Source organism: Lissotriton helveticus, chromosome 2_1 (genome assembly GCF_964261635.1).
Source record: "Lissotriton helveticus chromosome 2_1, aLisHel1.1, whole genome shotgun sequence".
NCBI lineage: Eukaryota > Metazoa > Chordata > Amphibia > Caudata > Salamandridae > Lissotriton > Lissotriton helveticus.
The window spans coordinates 1,075,697,430-1,075,719,441 of record NC_136059.1 but is presented as its reverse complement, the minus strand read 5'-3'; the positions used below and the strand labels follow the sequence as shown (position 1 = coordinate 1,075,719,441).

The window sequence follows — 22,012 nt, the reverse complement described above, 5'->3', positions numbered from 1 at the left end:
GTATATTTTCTCACATTTAGAATCTAGCAATGGCATTCTCTTCCGATTTTTGCCCAGACACACTTAATTCTGTTAGTCATTCTGTACTTCCTGTCAAAATAATAATATCATTCCAAGGGATCATGACCTGTCATGTGTAATTGTCTTATTACTGGTCCCACCTTTAAGACCTGTCCCTCCACCGAAACAATTGGATTCTCGATCAGTGTGGGCCGACCATGGAAACCTGGGTCTTCCTCATGAGTAGCACAAAGATGTATTTTTTTAATCAAGTGCTACCTGGGATCTTTAATGTGTGAAAGTCAGTGGCGTGGTAGAGGGGGGTGGACGTTCTGAGTTTCAGGGGTTGCGACCCCCAATGCTCTTACCTGCGGCCATCGCAGGGCGGCAAACTAGCTCAGGAATCGCCAGCACCTTTCCCTGCTCTTAACCCATGGCCGCCGGGCAGCAAAAGCAGGGCCCGCCACGGGCGGCAGAGGGTCTAGCTAAGCTACTAGTGGAAGCAGTGTCCTAGAGGATTTATCACAGTATGCTCTATCCTAAGAGCCACCCGCTCATTCTGCACTGAACAGTTTCTAGTGACCTCAGAGGTTCTGGACTGCCAGATTGAAATCACATGACCATTGAAAGTGCAAGCAGGTGCAGAAACTCAAGGAAGCAAAAACACAGTGCCCAATGAATGAAACAAACTAAAAAACTGTAAATCTGCCTCAAAGTGCATTTCCAGGTAACACAAGTACCAAGTGAGCTAGAAGTCATACACCAACATACCTGTAACTAATCTGAAGCACAGAAACTCTACATGAAACTGTTAACGACTTAATGAAGTCTTCTAGCAAGGGAGGGTGAAACTATTGTATTACTAATGGAAGAAACAGAGGAGGGAAGAAACGCTCCTGAGCGTATAGAAGTCCTACGACACATTGGCCGACATAGGGACAGGGCAACCAATGCCCCTTCATTGCTATTCTCATAATACGTAGTCATTTTATTCTTAGTTTTTTTAAATTACATACTGAGAGAAGAATGGCCACAGAATGCTGTGGCATCTGAATGTGAAGTATCAGGACTTTAGCTTCAGTCAGATTACATCTCCAACAATAGCCAGATACATTGAGTGTGTGTTTGTCTCATCCCTCAGTCCATCCTTGGGAAGAATGATTTTGATTGAGAAGAGGGATTAGTGAATAGCCCTTCTTTAGAAATTAAAATGAATATGTTTAGTGCTCGTTGTCCCCAGGATTGAGTAGTTCAAATACCATTTTATAAAGATCTTGAGACGCAGTCTGCAGCAATCTACCAAACACTTTTGCATTGTTTTCACATCCAGTTGCCCAAATAGGACACTTTAGCATCTTCTGTTCTGCTTACTTGGACTTGAATCCTTTGTATTTTCCTTAGAGAAGAATCTGTGCTCCCATTGCCCTCTCTTCTAGGCTTCTAGAGGCCTGTTGCACTCTTGTATGTTAATATACAGCCTATCATGCCACAGAGGAAGGTGCAGTTGCATGTTTTGTGCCTCTGGCAGTGGAGTATCTCATCACCTTTTTTCAATAGCTCTTCCTATCACTCTGCCAATTATCTGATCATTTTTAATGTTATTCATAACTATTTAAACTAGCAATGTGTTTTTAATTCTGCCTTTTTGCCTGCAATTATGGATTTGGGGCACAAATATTACTAATGGCTGCTAGAACTGATTCACCCACTTCTGTTTTTGAACACAAATTTAACTGCAAAATTCGACAAGGATAACAACACTGAACAGTTGTATTCTTGAGGGCTTAAACCTGGTGTAAGAAATATCTAAAACACTGTTAGACTGTGGCACACTGAAGCATAATATGAACTAATTACATAGCATAAAGGGACATGCAATTTGCACTCCTGGGCTTTTGCAGCAGAAGACTGATTTATCACTCCACAATGATTTCCTTAATTAAGACCACACAAAATGTCTTGAATGATCAGATCCTGGGCAGAACAAAAAAACCTTTCTGTTGCCTTTTATGCATAGATTTTCATCTTTAAGCATCAGCAATGGAAAACTGTGCATTGTGTTGACTTGCTGTATGCTTTTGACATGCGTAGCACTGGCAGGCGCAGAGATAGCCATCAAAATATAGTTGATTTAGATTAAAATGTGTCCAGTGCAGTTACTTTAGCTCCCCTTTGAAATTACTTTCATACAGTAGATAATCCCCGCCCATTCTCGATAAGCTCATATGATACCTTTATTCCGGGTAATCACGCAGAGTCTATTTTTTTTTGTTCTTAATTAAGAAAATCCTCTACTGAAACAGGCCACCCTTCATAGCTTAATTCTGGCATCCCTTTTAATTCATTGAAACAGCTTTATGCCCTTTTAAGTTCTGCAATACCCTTTCAGCGCTTGGTAACCACATTGAACACAATACATTTAAGTATGCCCTGCTCGAAGCTTAGGGGTAAATTTATCCAGTGCCCTATTTTCCATCCCCAGCTTAGTGCAGACTATAATTTATCTGGCCTTTTTATACAGTGACCCACATTGTAGGATTTCCACCTCCTCATTATTGTGTTCTGAGTGCATGGCTTCACTCTCTTCTTATCTTCGCTAAACCTCATTGTCCAGTAATCTGTTCGTGGTGCTCAGAGTGCTTCCTGCTACCAATGGTTGTTTGGCCCACTTCCTGCTGCCCACAGGTGCTCGTTTCATCACAGAATGGGCAGAGGTAAATGTACCACATTTAAAAGACTTATATAAATAATTAATTAATAGACAGACAAACCAATTTTTAATACTTGACTTTAAGCATCATAGCACTCGCAGTGAGTATTTTTTTTACAACACCCACTTACACAAATATCTGGCAAGGTGGCTCAGTGAGCTACGAGCTCACGTCTGAAATATTCATTGAATGGAGTGTTATGAGTTTGAACACTGCCAAGGCTGACTCAGCTTTCCGAAATATACTAGATAATAGTAGCATGTAATATTTACAACATTAGAAATGGCAAATGTGTGGCATGATGCACTATGTAAGAGCAAGCAATTATTTTGTAATATTGTGGAAAATGTCCGGCTCAGGAAATGCAGCATGAAATGCTCATCAATTCCAGATGCCTAGTGTCTGCTGTGCCTGTTTGCATGATCTCAGAAGTCCATTGTTGATATTTAAATGGAGTGAGTGAGTGAGTGAACGAGTGACCGATAGATCATTTTCTATTGTCCATGTCACAGTGTTGAAAATTGCATGGAAGTCAAAAAAGTAGCAGAGGGGCAACCTTTCTGTCTCTCCCTCTTTAATACTGAACATTTTACCACTAGTGGGTTGAATATTATAATTCCTTTGTAGCCCTAATGCTTCGATCTGTAACAGTCATTAAAGGTCCTCTCCCTCGTGATAGTGATTTTCACATGGTTCAGGTCTTAACTGAGGGCAGGTCATTTAATGACTGGTATAGCCCTCGACGATGAGTAATAATACCACATAAAGCTATATTTTGGCATTGGATATAATTTTTGTCCATAGGACCAAATATGAATTAAGAAGAAACTACACTACAGTATTTTGTTTGTGGCTCTGAAATTGAGAGACAATTAGTCTTTATCTTAGCACCCATTTTTATGTTCTGGTTTGACTGCACAAATGTCGCCAGACAGTTATGTGAGCATCACTAGAGAAGGGCTTTGTCCCAACCCAGTCCTGCCAAGTATCACGCATCAGGTGTGACGCTCACGCATTTCAGTGTGGTGTTCCGCAACACCGCACTGAAATGCATTGTCACGCATATCGCCAGCGTGCGCCACTGCCTGTGCATCTGTGCGCTCCAGCTCTACAGCTCCGAGAGACCCGTGCTGCCAGCTAGACTGTGAGTTCATAAATAGTTGAAGATCCTCTCTCTGCTCTCAGCCCTGGAGTGGCTGAGAGCGCTAAAATGTAACAAATTAAAACTGCAGCGCCACGCGGCTTTGACACTCGCTGCTGCCAATTACCGGGATTAATCGCATGTGACCGTACTAGTGCCGTCATGTCCGGGAGGAAGAGGAAGTGAGAAGAAGCGGCAGGGGACTCAATCCCAGTCAGTCCATGAGTCTTAGTAGCCGCTGGGTGCACACAGTGCTGACTGTTCTGCAGTGCGCAGGCTGCACCACAATAATACCCTGCCTCCCCCCGCCCCCCGCGTGCCGCGTTCACATTGCCAGCCCCACAGACCAGCGGCGGGGAGCCGTGAGTGAATTTTACTCACCGGCGACACACTGAGTGATTCACATTGCCGCATGCCGTGCAGAGGCATGGGTGATGGCGGGCAGCGCAAGTGTCATGCTCGTAGGACAGCTGGACACACACCTGTAGGCAAGCCCTGCCATAAAGGCACAGTTTAAATTTGGCTGCCAGCTCGGCCCGGAGACGGCCTCTGGAGCTCGCAACCGCGTTGTGCTTTGACCCCCGGCCAAGACCCAGTGCGGCCTCATGAATTACTTGGACCACGGCAGCCGGCTGTCTCGCCCTACTGCAGTCCAGTGCAGCCTTGGGCTAAATTGAATGTCACTGCTGCACGAGTCAGACTGATGTTAAGTTTTCTTCTGGACCGCAGCCGTGCTGCCCGGGTGACGTAGCGGCTGGCTTGTACCATCTATAAGGCCGGGAGCTCACTGACTGACAGTAAGTCTCACTCAACTAAGTTCTCCTTCCAAATTGAGCGCATCATTTAGCCTGCAAAGTTGAACTCTGCATAGTTGCACTGCTGTCAATAGTCTGTCTACAGTCTGCACAATCGCATAATAAACTTTCCGTGCTATTAAACTTTCACTGAAGAGATCGTCTGCCTCCTGTCCTCTCCTCGCATGTTAACCTGACCTATCCCAGTGTTGTCGCAGCTGTAGAGGTGTATTATATGTGTGCTAGTGCACTACTGTTGTCATGGGGTATAGGTGGAGACCCACAGTTAGACAATGTCAAGCGGCACCATTTAGGCTGATGAGCCGGTTGCGATTTCCCAGCCTAACCCAAGGTGTAGGCCGCCAGTCACTGCCATTGCCAACCCAAGCCCTCTCTTCCACTGTTCATCATGTCCAAAGCAGGTTTTGATCTGTTAGGCCCATGAAGGACCAGCGCTGGACCATTGTACCATGCAGTTCAGGCCACTTCCCACAGGGTCCCCCAATTGAGAGTTACCTGTGCCAGCCCGCCTCCCCCCAGTACTTAATTGACTCCAGCAGAGGGCACAGCTCTAATCTGCGTGTCCCCCGCTTGGCCGCAGTTTACCTACCATATGTTACCTTCCGTGGTGCTGAGAGCAGGTCCGGATCGAAGCAGGCCACGTGGGCTCTTCTTGAAGGGGTGCTCTTATGTGGCTGCCAGTCCCTCCTCAGGTCCCATTCTTCATGTTCCCCTGGCCTCAGTACCTCTCACAGCATCTGCACAGCTCCCGGCTCATCGGCTCGTGTCCAGCTCCAATCAGGCAGCCCTGTGGTTCCGAGCCTCCAACTCTTCATCCCTCAGGTGCACTATGGTTCAAAACTTGACAGTATGTGTCTTCTTCATTTTTCGCAGTTATATGCAGCATCTTTCAGTTTCTTGTGTGCCTCTACAGGGCAGATGTGTTCAAATATTAAAGGCGCAGAGAGAGAGCCTCCCTAATTTGTGTATACCATGTTTGTCTGTTAGCCACTCCCCCCCCCTTAGCTTCTAAATGATAACAATACTGCAGTGTCATGTTGTCGCACATCTTTTACCTATTAATTTACTTTTAGGGGAAGTCATCATTCAGCCCTGTTACTGTCTGTAAGCAAAAGTACAGCTGAGCTCTGCATTGCAGTCACTTTCTGCAGTCTGCACGAAGTTGAATTCAGCTTCAGTGAGGCAGGCTCAGGCTCCACGCTGTGGCCTCCCTCACATCGTAGTGCCTTCCATTTCAGTCACTTTGCAGCAATTGTAAGATCTTCTTAGAGTTTCTTGTTACTCAGATGGCGCAATTTCTAATATTTATAGGTTTCCCTCGTCTTCATTGCTTGATTTTGCTCATGAGAATGTGTCACTCATTGTTGAAATGTCACTCATAATTACACTGAAATTATGAAAATGTCACACCCAGCAATCTGAAACCGATGGCAGCTATGTCCGCCCACATTTTGGGAGCCAGTAGCCCATGTTTTGATTGAGCAGGTTTTGTGTGATTCTACAAAAAGTGCTTGCCCTCCACACAACTGGGATCTTTTTGTTTATATATCTAGCTGCCTGAGGCTGAACTTTCAGGACCTCACAGGACAGTGTAATGCTATTGACGTGTCTTAGAAAACTAGATCATTTATGTTGTTTTTCCTTGGTAGCAGCACAAATCGGATGATATCTGTCATTAACCCAGGTCGATTTTTAGGCCTGGCTTCACAAAGCATTCATAAGTCAGAGCTATTATCATTGCCAATGCATGTTTTATTCATGCAATTGTTGTAACAACTGTCACATTCATGGTTTCATCCTGTCTACTCCATTATCTCATGCCCAATCATTATGACTTCGTTTTAAAATCCACACAAAATCTTTCAACAAAATATCAAATTGAGTGTGTGAGGAATTCCACACAAATTTGTTATTTCTTTACTAATCGATTCAGGTAGGTAGATTTTTCAGGAATTTGCGAAATTCATCTGATTTGCTGATACACACAGACAGGTGAACCGGGATAGACTGTCACAAACCAACACAAATTGGTGGAAACCATCAACAATTTGTGGAAGCGGAAAATGCGAAACTGTGGGATTTTGCATTGTTTACACTTCTGCGTTTCTCAAAAGCGAAAGGAAAAATTAAAAAAACTCGTATATAAGCAAAGAACTGAGTGAACATTTCTTAAAAGTACGAAAACATGATTTTCAAATATGAACTGTATTCTTAGCAAACTCATATCTACGTTAAACTTTATTATTTATTTCAAATTAATAAATAGTGTTGAACAATAACCACAATTTCGCCATGCATCAAGTGCATACTTACGCTTAAAAGCTGACATGATCCATGGCATTTTGATGCTGGCTCTATTGAGGGTATTAGATATGTAGCCATTATGTTGCATCTTTATACTGTGAAGAAAACCAGCTCACGTAATGACAGGTTTACTGACGACAAGCTTTCCGAATGAATCTACAAGAAATCCTATTAAAATGCCATCTATTAAACCATTAGAGCACTCATTAAAACTGTTAGGGCAGACTTGCTATTCATGAGTTATTGGTCTTTCGCACTTCTGAGATGTGCCTGCCAATAGCACTGCTCCCTTTGTTTGGTGTCTCACCGAAGCAGTTCACTTGCAAAACGCGTATTCCTAATTTATCTCACTCGCTTCCCTGTGCATTCTCTTTCTGTTCTTTTCTGGTCCCTCCATCCTCATTTCCCATACTATTTTCCATCGGATGTATGACAGTACGACGCGTACCGTCACAACGCTTTCCTTTACAACGCGTCCCTTACAACGCAAGTCGTTACCACGACTTGCGTTGGGGGCGCGGATTTAGAATAGTATAATTTACTATTCTAACATCAGTCCCCGTGGACACTAGGGAAGGTGTTGGAATAGTAAATATACTATTTTTAATCCTGTAGCACCCTCAAGCGCAAGTCGTGGTTACGACTTGCATTGTAACGGACGCGTTCTAAAAGCCACGCGGAGTAAAATCCGCGTGGTAAAGGATGTTTCCCTTTTCCATCTTTCCTCCCTCCTTGTAACCACTGCTCACTTTTAAAAAAATGAAGTACACATGAGCTGAATACCCGAGTTGTGAATGCTGATGTTTCCAATACCAAGGCTGTCTAATGTTTATTTATTCCTCATGCACAGGCCACTGGAATTATGTGATTGCGCGGCCGCAGCGTTTTTCGCATAATTATAGATTTACTGAACATGCCACATAATCCATCATCTGCTGCATAATCTGCAGATTTATATTTTGTCAAAAAATTGTTTCTAGCTCAAACAGTTCGAAGGTTACTAAAATGCAGCAACACATGTTGACGCTCTATTGAAGACCCTTTGCACAGATTGACTGCCCAACTTTAGGTTGCTTATTGCTATGTTTGGGTGTTAAACTGGTACTAATGAGGTGCAAAAAAGGCCCAGACAGTGTTAACAACTGTTAAAATGACAAAATAATTAAGTATTACTATCACAAAATGTGCCACATTATGCCACATAATTTGCCTTTTCATGCTGCTTAAATTACTCAATCCTGCCACATAATTTGGACCTCAGCTGCTGTATATTTCCAGGGGCACTGCTTATGGGTCTTCCTTCAATCAGCACACGCTTCCTATTTACCTCACTCATGCATGTCCATTGTCTTCCCGGCTTACTCCCTCTGTTCCTGTTTTATATTGTTTTCTTCCTCCTTTTTCGCTGTTCTCACATTTGCTCTAAGTTAAAGTCGGATAATGAAAAATTAAGTCACGGTTCCAAAAAATGAGTGCTGGTGCATCACCTGCACCTGTGCAAATTATGCACTACATCACAAAAACGTGGGTGGCCTGATTAGAAGCCATGTCTATCCACGAACCACTGCATGCGCCTTAATAATTTCCTGCAATACTTTGAAATATATTAAATATATACTGTGTTATTGTTTATCTTGAAAATGTCTAACATTGTGGCTGGCAAGACGTTAACACTGGTGGTGTTCATGCAGTGCAGACTTCACTAAAAGCAAGCATTCAATGGACTGTAAACTTTGAATTTCACAAACTAACCAGGTATTTGAAGTGGCTTGCTATTAGTCTAAGTCCATGGCATCACCTAGAGTGACTGTAACATCTGTCTCACTCCTTCTGTCCTAGCATGCCACAGGCTTTGGTCAAGAGGACCCTGTGGCATCAAGGAGCTACCGCTGCAGACCTTTATCCACGCTTTGCTTCTTGGCGCTTGGCCTACAACACAGCCGGAAGGATACTAATATTAGGCCACCTTTTGCAGTTTCCCAGAGCTAAGTTAGGAAACGTGTGGCCCCTGCTATGTTAGGGAGATTAATTCTCTGAAGAATCCTGATGCAATTGTGAAAATCTTTTCCACATCTGGAAATGAACCCAGGAATGTCTTCTGGATCCAAATTTGCTAAAACATTTGGGAGGAGGCTTCAGCATATTTACAGGAGTAAGCCCAAATCCTTTTGGAACGTATGACATTTTTGGAACACAAGCTCCCGCATTTATGAAGACAGCTGCTCCTTCCCAAATATACTGCAAACACACTCGTTATGTGCATTTCTAAAGAAGAACGACTATAACCATTGTGACCATCAACACTCAGGCTACCAGTATGGCTAAATTAAGATGAAGAGTTTGTGGAAAGACATGTATGCACATGAGGCATGAAACACACGTACAAGTGAAGAGTAAACCACAATAGTATGGGATTGTCTCGAGAATGGTCGGACTCCAAGAGATCACCAACCATTCATATTGCTGATTACTGGCAAAGATCTCTTAATGTCCAAGCATATTTTTCACATTACCCTGGTTTGAAGGTATATATTTTCATTGAGGATGGACCATTTCTATGTTTGCATCATAAGGAATGTGTAGAGCTGACAGATGGTTTCGACTACTGGCTGTGTATTTGAAGGGGTCTAAGTTGTTTTATATAATATATGCAATTATAATAAATACATAAGCACGCCCAGGTTGTGGGACAAGGTAGGAGGAGTAAATTGTGATTTCTGGGTGTTGTTGATTATATCCCTCCAGAGAAGGAGTGTTTTAGATCTAGTAAAACTAACAAGGTCATGAATGAGTCACATCTGAACTGGAAGTGGTTTCTGGATCACAGGAAAACCTCCTGAGGAGGACTGGGCAAGTCAAACTGCTTTGTGAATTTCGCTGTGTCCATGAAGATGTCTGGCAACTAGTTTCTAGTTATGCTTTTGCAGGATAATAGTCAAATGAATTATATCATAATATGGGATGCAAGCAATACAAATAGCACACCGATAAATTAATTAGAATGTTTTCCATGTGCTATGGATTTCCTGGCTTGAGCCTGCTTACCAGCGGACCTGATGAGAATTTCTAGGTCTGACTACCTCCTAAGTTTAGTTGCCATGTTTGTACCTACACTGGGACTATAAACGTCATTACCTGAGAGGGTGTGCCTTACATTGGTGTGGCCCTCATTACGAGGGGCGGTATAGCCCTAAGCATTTACTCAGGGTGAGGGGGTTGAAGGGAAAACTGCCTCTGGCCATTATAAACAACCTTGCGTCTCTGGTCCTGCTATTTCTGGGCACAGTGACAGTGGGTGCAACTTCACCGTGTGCAAGTGTACACCAAGTGAAGCTGCTAGAGGGCAAGGTGCAGGGACAGTGAGCAGCAGCACAACCTGGCCCTTGCCCAACCCCTGCAGTAATGCAGGGAAAACATACAGTCTGCTTACACTTGTCCTTCCTCATTCCTGTAGCCCATCGCAAACCAGTTCTCACCAGCCCTACTGCTGATGTCAGTAGAGTTCCCCCTTAAATTGGGGAAACCCCAGTGGGAAAAGACCAATTTGTCTCATTCTGTTATGCTATGCAGGTTTATACAGCACACTTTTACTAGGGAGGGTATTCTGGCCCTGAGCCGGTGAGAGTCTATCCAAAAATAGGGACCTAGTGGGAATACTGGAAAAGCCAGGACTTCAGCTTCCTGATAATTCAAGAAGAGAGGAGGAGGCTCTTATATGTAGCAGTAGGTTGTTCTACTTTTTAGAAGTGATGTAAGAGAAGGCTCGACCCTCGAATCTGCTTTTCTCTATGAATGTGATATGTGCAAGTAATGAGTCTGGACTAGTGGAGGTGTTTGGAAGGTTTGTGATAGCATATTCAATTGTTGAGGTATGCTATTTCAGTGTTATGTAGTGCCTTGAAAGTGTGGGTGAGGAAATTGAATTGTGCTTGTTTGTGTTTGGGGACCCAGTGGAACACCTTCAGATGTGGTGTGATGTGTGATTCTGTATGGCTATTTCCCATTCCAGAGACAAATCTTGTAATATCTGACATTTGGTGCCAAGATACCAGCCGTAACAGGAGATTATGTCCCTCCATTATGCCTGCACCAAAATCCAGCAAATTCACAATGAAGGCATTTGTGTTTCTTCATGCAAACCTGATTGTTTGGCTGCTAGAAGTTTGTTGGTCAGTCCTTTAACACCTACTCCAACACAATAATTACATCACACCTTGTCTTTAAAATACATAATTTGAGGGAATTAATTTTATCTTAAGCATTGCTTTATGAAGGACTAAATGGTTGCCTTCATATCTCTGGCACGCAGGAGTGATTGATATTCATCACTCTTGAAATCAAAACATATATGTAACTGCTTGAAGTGGTACATTCACTGAGGATGAATATGTAATGCCAGTGGGTGGATGTGGGATATTCATTTTATCCTCTCTGCTTACAAATGAGGCAAAGGGCCATAATTCAAGAGAACATTATGCATCCATTCCCCCAGCGGCAAACCTTTGAGGATAAAAGCCACATCTTACTGCTCCATTATGTATACGGTGTGTGTTTGATAAGAAATATTACCAATCACATATCTCCTCCTGTAGAAGGTTAGTTACAGTCAAATTTTTACCATTGCATTTTGTGCAGAATTTATTTTAAAAAGCAGACCGCACTGGTTCATGAGAGGTCAGATGTAGTCTCTGCTACCTATGTGCTCACTCACCGCATTGGTCTTTGTCACTGGCGTAGTTTGTGTCCACGGAGCAAGCTCAGTCACTCTTGCTGCCATTAGCTTACTTTGTCTGTGCCCTAAATGAGAATTATTTGTGGGAAATGCAGAAAAGCATCATATTTGTAGAATAACGGTCAATGCCAGAGAGTATTGGGCTCTCTGGGCCCTCTTCTTACCGAAAGATATTTATTTTTGTGCTACACCAAGAACTTCTGTGCAAGTGATCGTATTTTGTTCCTTTTAGAAGAAGTATTTAAAGGTAAAATGTAATGTCAAGCTCAGGTGGTGTTAAAGTACCATAGTACACGGGCATGGCTGGCATGGACTGGGACTGCATAGTGTAGAATATTAAAAGTCGGCTTTCCCCAGTGCAGAGCACCATTGAAAAATGGACTGGTAATTTCAAAATACCCGTTTGCCTTTAAATGTAGAAAGAACTCTGAGCTGGCCCAATATTAATGAGATATCATGGATCCCCCCCACATGCGAGTGCAGTGTGTGATGGCACTTACCTTTAAGGGGATTTTAGGTGGTCCAAGACACCCCAAAGCCCCTCCCCAATAAAAAATGGATGCAATCAGAGACTCACTTACTTTGTGCCAACTCTTATGTGGCATACAGTCAGTGTTCCTCACAAAAAAAATGTTTACCCTTGTGTGTATATATAAGTGGTGCGGGCCATGCCCCTCCAAATATGAGAACACTTCCTTGAGATTGCACACGTGCAAAATGTGTTCCTCATGATCTGTGGCACAGAGAAGATTGCACTAAAGTGCACTTGGGGCACCAAACTTGGTGTAAATGTCTATTGCTCCCCCCACATCCCCGCCTTGGCACTTCAGTAGAATGTCCTCTGATGTGACTGGGACAAACAGATATGTTGTTTAATCAAATAATATACATATCCAGAGGCCCCGCAACAATGAAGTCTTAGTCTGAAAAACTATATGCAAATATAGATGAATAGGCTGCAGTGGAAATCATGTTAAAGGAAACTATTAAACCCATATTAGGCGAGGGACATGTACAGAGCTTGACTAGCATGGCTCCCTTGTCCGACATGTGTTCTAATGGCACACTCGATTTTATGGTGTGAGCGCTCTAGTTAGATTATGGCTTAGCTAATCACATGCATACTTTGATATTTATTTTTCTGAAACTGTTGACCTTTCATTACAACTTTTAAATCAGTAGCATTATTTGTTTTTTGATATTCATATGATGCTTGTAGTTTTCTGATTACAATGGTATCACTACTGTTTGTATCTTATTTCCTTATGTACTCCTTAAAATAATAAATATTTTGAAATGAAAAAAAAAATCAGTAGCAAGAGCAGATTATGTGCAAAAGAAACCATGGGGTACAAAAACTATTAAAAGGAAGTACGTTTGGGAGTCATTAGTGTGGGAGGGTAATAACACTGAATATTAATTAAAGTTTACAATGTGTTAGTTGAAATAGCAAGTTTACATCATGTTTTACTTGCATGTCGAGTGCCTATCACTGTCTGATGCGTGGTCGCCATTCAGTTTGATGGGAGTTACGTTTCTAAGAATATTATGCTATAGTATGCTATAGCAGCGTAAACTAGTGCATGCCACAACTGGCCTTCAAGGGCCTTCCTGCAATGTCAATACAACAGCTGCCTCTGATAAGTAAAACAGTACGGCCAAGTGCAAAATGTAAAACTGCATAAGTATGCCTCCTTGGTCTGATTAGGCAAAACCGTGTTCATGTCAGTTTCGTCTCTTCGTCTGTGTCCCAGTCTGAGCTTCCAACACCATTTCTAACTAGCTGCCTCTGCAGCAATTCCACGAATTTCAAAATATAATTTAGGATGATGTATGGATCACTCAGCGATTCATAGATTCCCTGAATTGCTTCACCTCTGCACTTGCTCTTACCAATTGTCCAGAGGAGGGGCGTCCGACCTGTGAATTTACATTTCAAACTTGTTTTTTCTTTTTTTCTCCATGGGGAAATATTTCTCCAGGCAGAGTCCCCTCTCATCTATAAGCACCCAAGAACTGGTAGGTGTTGCCTTCCATTTTCCTACCCATGAAACACGCTCCTGCACTCTACAGGACACATGCTCTCTGGCATGCATAATGTTTGTAAGTGGATTCAGGTACTTGCACAGCTCTGGTCCCTCAGTGTCTATGCCACAGCGGAGAACATGGATCCGGCCATGCATGCTTCAATCTCCCGCTCACAGATCTGATCTGAAATGTTTTACTTTACAATGCGAGTCTTATGCACTCAGTGCTTCAGCAGCTGAGAAATATAGGTCAGGGCAAGTCTAGCATGGGAAAACAGCTTCCATCAGCATTCGCAGCACATAACATCCTTGCCATTAGTGGTTCCTCTTACAAGCAGGCTTACTTACGAACGTCATCCTATGTCACTCCAGCAGTAATGCACTGAAAGTCATTCAGCTGGGAAAAGTGCCCCATTTTTCCTTTATCCTGTAAGTTAATGCAGCAAAGTCCTATATAAAAAAAAGACCATTGGCCATTCTCAATCCGAATGTTCTTACCTCATAAAATTGTTTCTAGAGCAGAATAGTTGTTCAGTGCACGAGAACTATTCACTAGGTAGACATTGCTGTAGAAAATAATTTCTTGTTAAGCAAATTAAAATTCAGATATAATATTAGGGCTTACCAACCGAGAATACATTAGCAATAGTTTAACTGCATTATCGTGTTCAAAATATTGTTTGCAAGAATGTATTCCCATTGGATGCAGATTTTGTATTAACTCCATTAGGTGGATATTTTTGTAAAGGACGTTTGGGCCACGATGTTTCTGTCAAATTATATTTTGGTTACGATATCCTGGCATTAAACTGCGGTCGGATAATATGTAATTCACCCTACAGTTGAATTGAATAAATGCCTACTGATGTGTCAACGATTTGGTCGCGATCATCTTAGCATTAATGTTTTTAATAGTAATGATATGCAGAGTTGGTTTCAAATGCTACTGTCCCTTTTGTAAGTAATCTTTGGACCCAACACTGTCTAATAAATTGTCAAGTATGGCTGCATTATTTATAGTAGCTCAGGGAAAATGGATTTTATAAAGTGCAGCCAATAAAAAAGAAAGTGTCTGCTTGCACTTTCAAGTCGTTGAAAAATCAGTGGGCATTCTTTTTCACCTGACTGGAGGCACTGCCTCAGATCCGGCCTAAACTCCATCCATATCTTGCCATGACCACCAGTGGTAATTGCCTCCAGTTTCAATGGTGGCCAGGCTGTGGTGGGCCAAAAACAGGGTAGTGAGAAACCGGCGTTGTAGAGCAAGCACTGCACTGTTGATGACTGTGAAGCATCTCCCGGCCATGCGTTGCTGTCTGGTCTAATCCATAACTTGTGTGCATCCTACAGTCCCCCAGCAATCCCACTGACTCTCTCCCACAGTGACAGTCACAGTCCATGCTCAGTGGTGCAGAAGAGATCTGGAGAGTAGAGTGCACAGTACTTCAGTTAACCAAGGCACCAAGGAAATGGATGGGAGTACCCTAGTACCATTGTCCTCTCCCGGGGCTCCGAAACTGTTGGGGGATCTACTTCCAACTGTAGCTGTAAATCTCCTCTGGCACCACACTATCCTCTTACTTCCTCAGGTAGCAAGAACCACCCCGATCCATAAATGGTGGGTGTTTTGCAGGCCCAGACTGGCCATAGCGGGCACCGGGCGATCCCCCAGTGCGCCGCACGGGTGGGGGCCGGTTTTCTTACAGGGCCGTTTTTGCAGCATAGCTGCAAAATCGGCCCTATAACAAAATCGGCCGAAAACCGGCCCGGGCAAGGAGCTCGGCGGCATCCCCAACCCCCCGCGCCAGTGGGGAGGGGGGGCCGGCCAAACACTTTGCCTGTGCCGGTTATGGTTCCCTGTCCGGCCCTGGTGTTTTGGAGCTCACTGACAGGGGCAGACGGGGGAGAAATCATCTGATTTGCAGTACCATCACATTCAAACCACCTTGTGATTGGAGGATGGGAGGTGGAACCGTGCTGAAGGATAATGATAATGCATGGGGCCTAATGAGATTATGTATCCATTAGATACATACAATGATATATTGAGAGAGAGGTGATGATTATCAGTGGTAGGGAGGTCTACCGCCCTACTCCTTTGACCATTCGATCCTGGAGAATACCCTTCACCCGCTTCATCCTTCTGCTTTAACCCTCTCTAAGGGTTTTTTAATGTTTGACTCCTGCATTCGCATATCGACTGTGACGGCCTTAGATGTGCCTCGGCTCAGTTGTGAAACTGCACTCTATTAGAGTTTCAAAAACGGCCTGTCAAGACCACATTGTTCCCAGAATGCAGCTGTTGGACTCATGTTAAAAATCCACATTATTAATATGGCCATACTGCCACTGCCATACCTTCTCTGAATTCTAGATTCCACAGGAGGCTCATGTATGGCTCTATGTACTAGTTTTGCGTACCTCACCAGTTTCTAAAACATGATGTGACGGATCTAGCTGAAGTAGTACCCGCAAGCCCTTGGTAGGCAAACTCATATTCTCCATGTTTCACGAACAGGTCTTTCATTTAACAAACAAATGTGCTCCTATTTATTAATCTGCCCTACATTACGGTATTACAAAAGTATGCAACTAATGTGTTTCCAGTGACAGTGCGTCATTGGTAGCGCTATATTTGACCAATATCCTATCACGATGACATTCCATGCATTTTTCATTCACTTCCTTACATGTTAAGTTGCTTTTTTTAACATACAGTTTCCTCCTTCTGTCATGCTGCTATTTTCATTGTGCTTTTTTGTTAAGTTGCAAAACTTGCCTTTTATCATACTCTTTCACACTTCTTTTAAATTACCCAGCTACTACCAGCCCTGCTCTTTTTGAACCGTATTGCACCCCTTCTCTTAATGCTCCTTCTAACCTCAATTGTCCTCCTTCATTTCTTGACTGCCCATTCCTGGTAGTGAAACAAATATACCCTCTCTTAAAAAAAAAAAAAAAACACGGCTTAATTTTCCAATGTATTTCATTGTTCACTTAAATAACTGCTCGACTCAAGTAGACTGTTATAATCGTTTTCTTAATCCTCCTTCTCCACATTTTAAATTCCATTCTCCACGCTTCCTTCAGGGAATTCCTTATTTCTTCATTTAATGGACCCTCTGTTTTTAAGTCGAGCCTGGGGGGCACATGCTCTGTTCTTCGAGGCATGCTGTATTAGAGTATGGACTTAAAGCTCCGGCCAGTCTCCCTCCATATTTTTCATTTACTTTTGTCATTGTCCTTTGTAAATGCTGGCTTCTGATTCATTAATAGGCTTGTTAGTCCCTCCTTAGTACTGCCTTGTCTTCATTACCTCCCATGAGGACTGGTCCTTTTACTTCTGTTGTTACACTGGGTGCTTTATTTAGTCTATAAGCACTATTTTCTTTAATATGTTTTGTCCTACTGCAGGCATAACATGTTTTCCAGCAACATGCAGCGCACCATGCAGGGTTTTACTTTGCAAGCAGCCAGGACAACGGCAGCTGCTTCTTTGCCATACAATCGGCCTCGCATTAACAAGAGTTTGAGCTATTGGCATTTAAAATGACAATGCCTTTTATTTATGTGTTAATTTTTAAAACAGATAAATAAAAGGCATTTTCCTTTATAAAGCCAATAGCTTAAACTCTCCCAAATGCGAGACCTATTGCATTGCAAATGCTTGTTCATACTTGCCCAGCTCATTAAATGAATTGATCATTCATATTGTTTTCTATCTTCATCGTTTAACTGCTGCTCACCACTTTTTCACTTCCATGATGTATTCAATAACTGCATTACTCATCTTCTTAAATGTCTGGTTCATTGTGTTAATTGTCCTATTCTCACTGCTGCTCTCCTTAGTGCCGTGCCCCGCTGGTTTTGTTATTTGCACCACTCAACTCCTAATTTGCATTTCTCAACTCTTTTAATTGTCCATTTGTAGAGGTTGGGAAGTTAAAGAGCGGAGCAGGCTAAATTATGGATGGAGTGGACAGTTTTACAAAGAAAAGCAGGATTGCTAACAAAAAGAATTTGCACTTAACATGAGGACAGTGTGATTAGATTTCAGATATCAATCTGCAAGATTAGCGGAAAGGTGAGGAGCAGGATGTGTACAGAAGAGAGCAACACATTTACTCAGAACGCTTAAAGCTTCAGCGGGAGTCCTAAGTTCATGTGAAGAACAATTCTAAATTTTTAAAAATAAGTAGGGGCTGCTATCAATAACAAGTATTGGCAAAACCAATAGGTTGCCTGTTTTTTGCTTTATTAATACTTGTTTTGTGTTTTCATGTCTTTCTAAAATTTTGTTTTTGAAGAGCTACTGGGCTCTTATCACCTCAAAAAGATTGGCTAAAAGCAAAAAATATTTAATTGGCCTTATGAAGCACCATTTGCCAAAGTGGTCCCTGGCACTGAAGGGACCTCAAATCACACAATAGAACAGGGGGATGAGGGGAACACAACCCCCTTCGGCCTCCCACTCAAATTTATATCACAAAAAGGAAGAGGGAGAAAGATAAAAAGGGTTATTAAGTGTGAATACAGGGAAAAACACTGTTTATTTAAAACTGCCCTCACACACAGCAAGCTGTGTCATGCTTCATCATAGGGCCTGCTAACACACCTCCGTGTTCACCCAACACTGGAGGTGGAGCAATAAGGAGGGGGAGACAATACAATATAAAGTGAGTGGTGAGTGTAAACCCAAAGAGGTGAGAAAAGTGTGCAGAATCAATGATAATAAAACTGGTACCACGGGATCCTTACTACAATTTTAATATTAGGTCCCCTGCCCAGAAGGTAAAAAGAAATTGAGGATGGAAGGTAAAGGAACTTTTTAATTATGAAATTCCCCCTGCTCCACACTGCAAATATGTCGACATGTTAACACAACAATAAACCAATGGATTAAGAGGGATAGCTGAAAGCCCATGTAAGTGAATATGCATATAAATTTAGTAAAATGAAATGGGCTTGACTAACACTAGTCATAAAAATGAAACTAAATGTGGAATGTAAATATTTGTATGAGGTGTTCCTTTTCTTCTTACCCTTTTAGCATGTTGCTTAATGTCAACCAATTACTATTGCATGCAATTTCAGTCATAATTCTACCCATAGATTGATAGAAGACATTGTGGTGTTTTAGTAAGTGCATTTAGGCTTTTACACAACACTACAAATTGTCATGTTTATCATACAATAAGTTTGCTATGCTAACTCTGTTATTAAATCTATGTTAGCTTTATCAAAAATACCACCATAAAGCACATTAGTATTCTGCATTGTGTTCCAATGAAATGAGACCTGTTTCCAGCATAGGCTTGACAGGCGATCACAGGAATTTCGTCTGCAGGATTGTATCAGCACAAGAACCACCTTTCACGTCAGCATTTCACACTACTGAAAAGGCCTCCAAATGGAAGGTCAGGTGGCGCACGTCCCTGGTGCCTCCCAAGCAGACTTGGTAAATGGACACCACAGTACTCCATTAACTGATTTACAGTCCGCATGCAGTCCTCCACAATGTCACAAACAAAGAAAAACAAATGCGCTGTGAACACTATATATAATACTTACTGTACAGGCTGTATACTAAATATTATTTACTGTAAAGGTTAATATAATCACTTAAAGCGCATTAAGCGTCATCAACCTGGATCTTTATCCTTGTTTTGCTACTGTGTGATTTCACAGACATATACGTGCTTCTGTCAGAGTCAGGCAGTTTTCATTAAATGTGCAATACCTTGTTAATCCTACCATTCATTCCTAGGATATTTCATGCCAAGCATTCCACACAATCCTCTTTGTATGGCATACTCCAATGACTATTTCTGTACATTCTTAAGGGAAGGATTCTAAAGGAACACTTGCATTTCATCTACCTCCACTTAATATTTTTTTTCTGAGCAAATGCCATATATATGTTAATTGTATCACAGCAAATCACAAATTGCTAGATAGAAGTTGCAAACAAATGAGACACAAAATACATGAGCAAAGATTTATTAAAAACCTGCATTGTGTATTCAATGCTCACACATTCTGTATTCAGAACTTAACAGCCACCGGGAAACCAAGAAGCTTGCTTGTTCTTTATGTGTTAATGTATTTATTGAGAATTTAACATAGTTTAGGTTTCCTAGCTACCTGTCATTCAGATTTTACATTTTATCATCTAAAGGAGGAAATATAATGTCAATTGCCACAACTATGTAATATTTGTTAGAAATAATTTAAAATATTCGGTTGAATCTTTGCAAATAAAACGATTACTTTTCCTGGTTAGGACATAATTTTAGGTATAACAAGTAGTGCTTAAAATTTCACAAGATCTTTCCTTCACATTTTTCCCTGTCGGAGTTTGTGTGTGAATTCGGCCTACTTCCTTGTCCCATCTTCTACATGTACAACCTCACTACCAATCAAATTACTGTTGCTAATGAGATAAAGCCAAGGATTGAAGACCACTGAACTCTACTTTGAATCATTTTCTATGTTAATCTATTGTAGTCTTCTATAAAATAATAAGTACTGTAGTACATATTAGAATAAGTGCAGAAAAAACAGATAGTTGAACGCAAAACAATGTACTGCGTGTCCTCGGTGTTGTGACAATAGATAATGATTTATAGGATGACCAAATCAAAAACAAAATGCACACATAGTGGACAGGTTGTATTTGATGAGATGAAATTGGCGATACAACCTGTGCAGAGGAAGTTCTATCCTTAACTGTTGCAGATTAACAGCAAGATCTTTTAATATTTTCAAGTCTGGAATGATCAAAACCAAATAGATGCTGTATGTAAATAAGAGACCAAAACTATATACAATTTTATCACAGACTTGTCTAACTGTAGGAACCTTGAGATTTTTTGTGGTAATCAGTGTATGGTAATAATTTATACTGGTGGTTGCCGGTGAGGGGCACCAGCAGTTTTTTGGGGGGTGGGGGGGGGGCAGCACTTAGGGAAGAAAGCGGGAAGCTGCAAGAGTGATCTGAAGGAAATGGGAGTGGCTGTAAATTTATTAAAAAGCTCTAAGGTGGGTTTAGGATTATGCAGTCTCAGTGTTCTGTGCTCGCACATTGGTTGCATGTTTCAGAAAAGTGCTTTGTGCACTGGCATTCTTTCATTTACAAATTAAGCACTGGGGTAGTGAGGAGCTGAAATATTGAAATGTGATCTCCTCGTACAAGGCTCATGTACTGATATATTACAACTTGTTCACCCTTTGTTTCCTTCTGTAGTCAATCGACCCTGGGCAGCAGTTTACATGGGAGCATTCCAACCTTGAAGTGAATAAACCAAAGAATAGATATGCAAATGTCATTGCATATGATCATTCACGTGTTCTGCTTGCAGGAATAGAGGGTAAGAAATATTTCCTAATGTATACCTAAGTTATTCCGTGTGTAACCTTCTTCTAACAACACACTACCAAACAATTCCAAAGTTTTGTTTTGTTTTGGTTTGGTTCTGGTGTGACTGTTGGCTTCATATATTAATGTTATCCATGCACTATCTGGTGAAAGACTGCTTTAATTGTTCTTAGTGTGCAGTAATCTACTCACACTGTCTGATTAATCTTGCAATTGATTACATTCTCTTTTTATTACTGACAAAGAACTTGTGATAAAGGTTTTACGGAGATAGATGAGGGACGGGTGATGTATCATTGCCTAGTGCCAGTATTCCTGAGGGTTAGATACAGAACAATAATCACACTTCCTGAGAACTTTCAGTAGTAAATAGCACACGCACCTCTTCACACACTGCGCCTTCGGCACTTTGGAAGTAAAAGCAGATTTGGAGCGCGCACATACAGAGCCCCCCTCCTGCTGACAGCGCCCAGGGCAAAAAATAGCTCTTCTGCTAATGATGGTTGGCCAGCGTTTGTTTGGAAAATGGTTTTCGAGAATAGAAGACCTCTTGGCCCCATGGCATGGATCAATACTGAGCTACAAAGGCACATCACTGCTATGCTTATTTCTTCAGCTCTGTACAAATCCAATGCCTTATCCTCTATACTTGTTGTAATAAGAGATGTAGGTTTTGGAAAAAAATAGGGGCAAAGCTATCATTTTGAAGAAAGCAACCTGTTAAAAAGTCAAATAAGAAAACATGGTCTATGTAGGAATATTTGGCATATTTCAGGAAGGGCATGAGGGAACAAGTCAGAAATGACTCCTGTTTAAAGGAAATTTCGGACTTGTATTGACTTGTCGAATTCCCATAGTACTCCTGGGATCTCCATGACAGTCATAGATTTCCGTCAGCACTTAC

The 22,012-nt window shown here is 41.8% G+C and overlaps 1 protein-coding gene across 17 annotated transcripts in view; it reads left to right on the top strand.

Moving 5' to 3' along the window:
• Positions 1–22,012, top strand: part of PTPRD (protein tyrosine phosphatase receptor type D) — a 1,484,152-nt gene that overhangs the window by 1,332,104 nt on the left and 130,036 nt on the right. For all 17 annotated transcript variants that reach the window (XM_078675875.1, XM_078675878.1, XM_078675877.1 and 14 more), the window contains one exon: positions 20,977–21,100. In XM_078675875.1, coding sequence (XP_078532001.1) covers positions 20,977–21,100 — 124 coding nt within the window. The remainder of the gene's footprint in view (positions 1–20,976; positions 21,101–22,012) is intronic.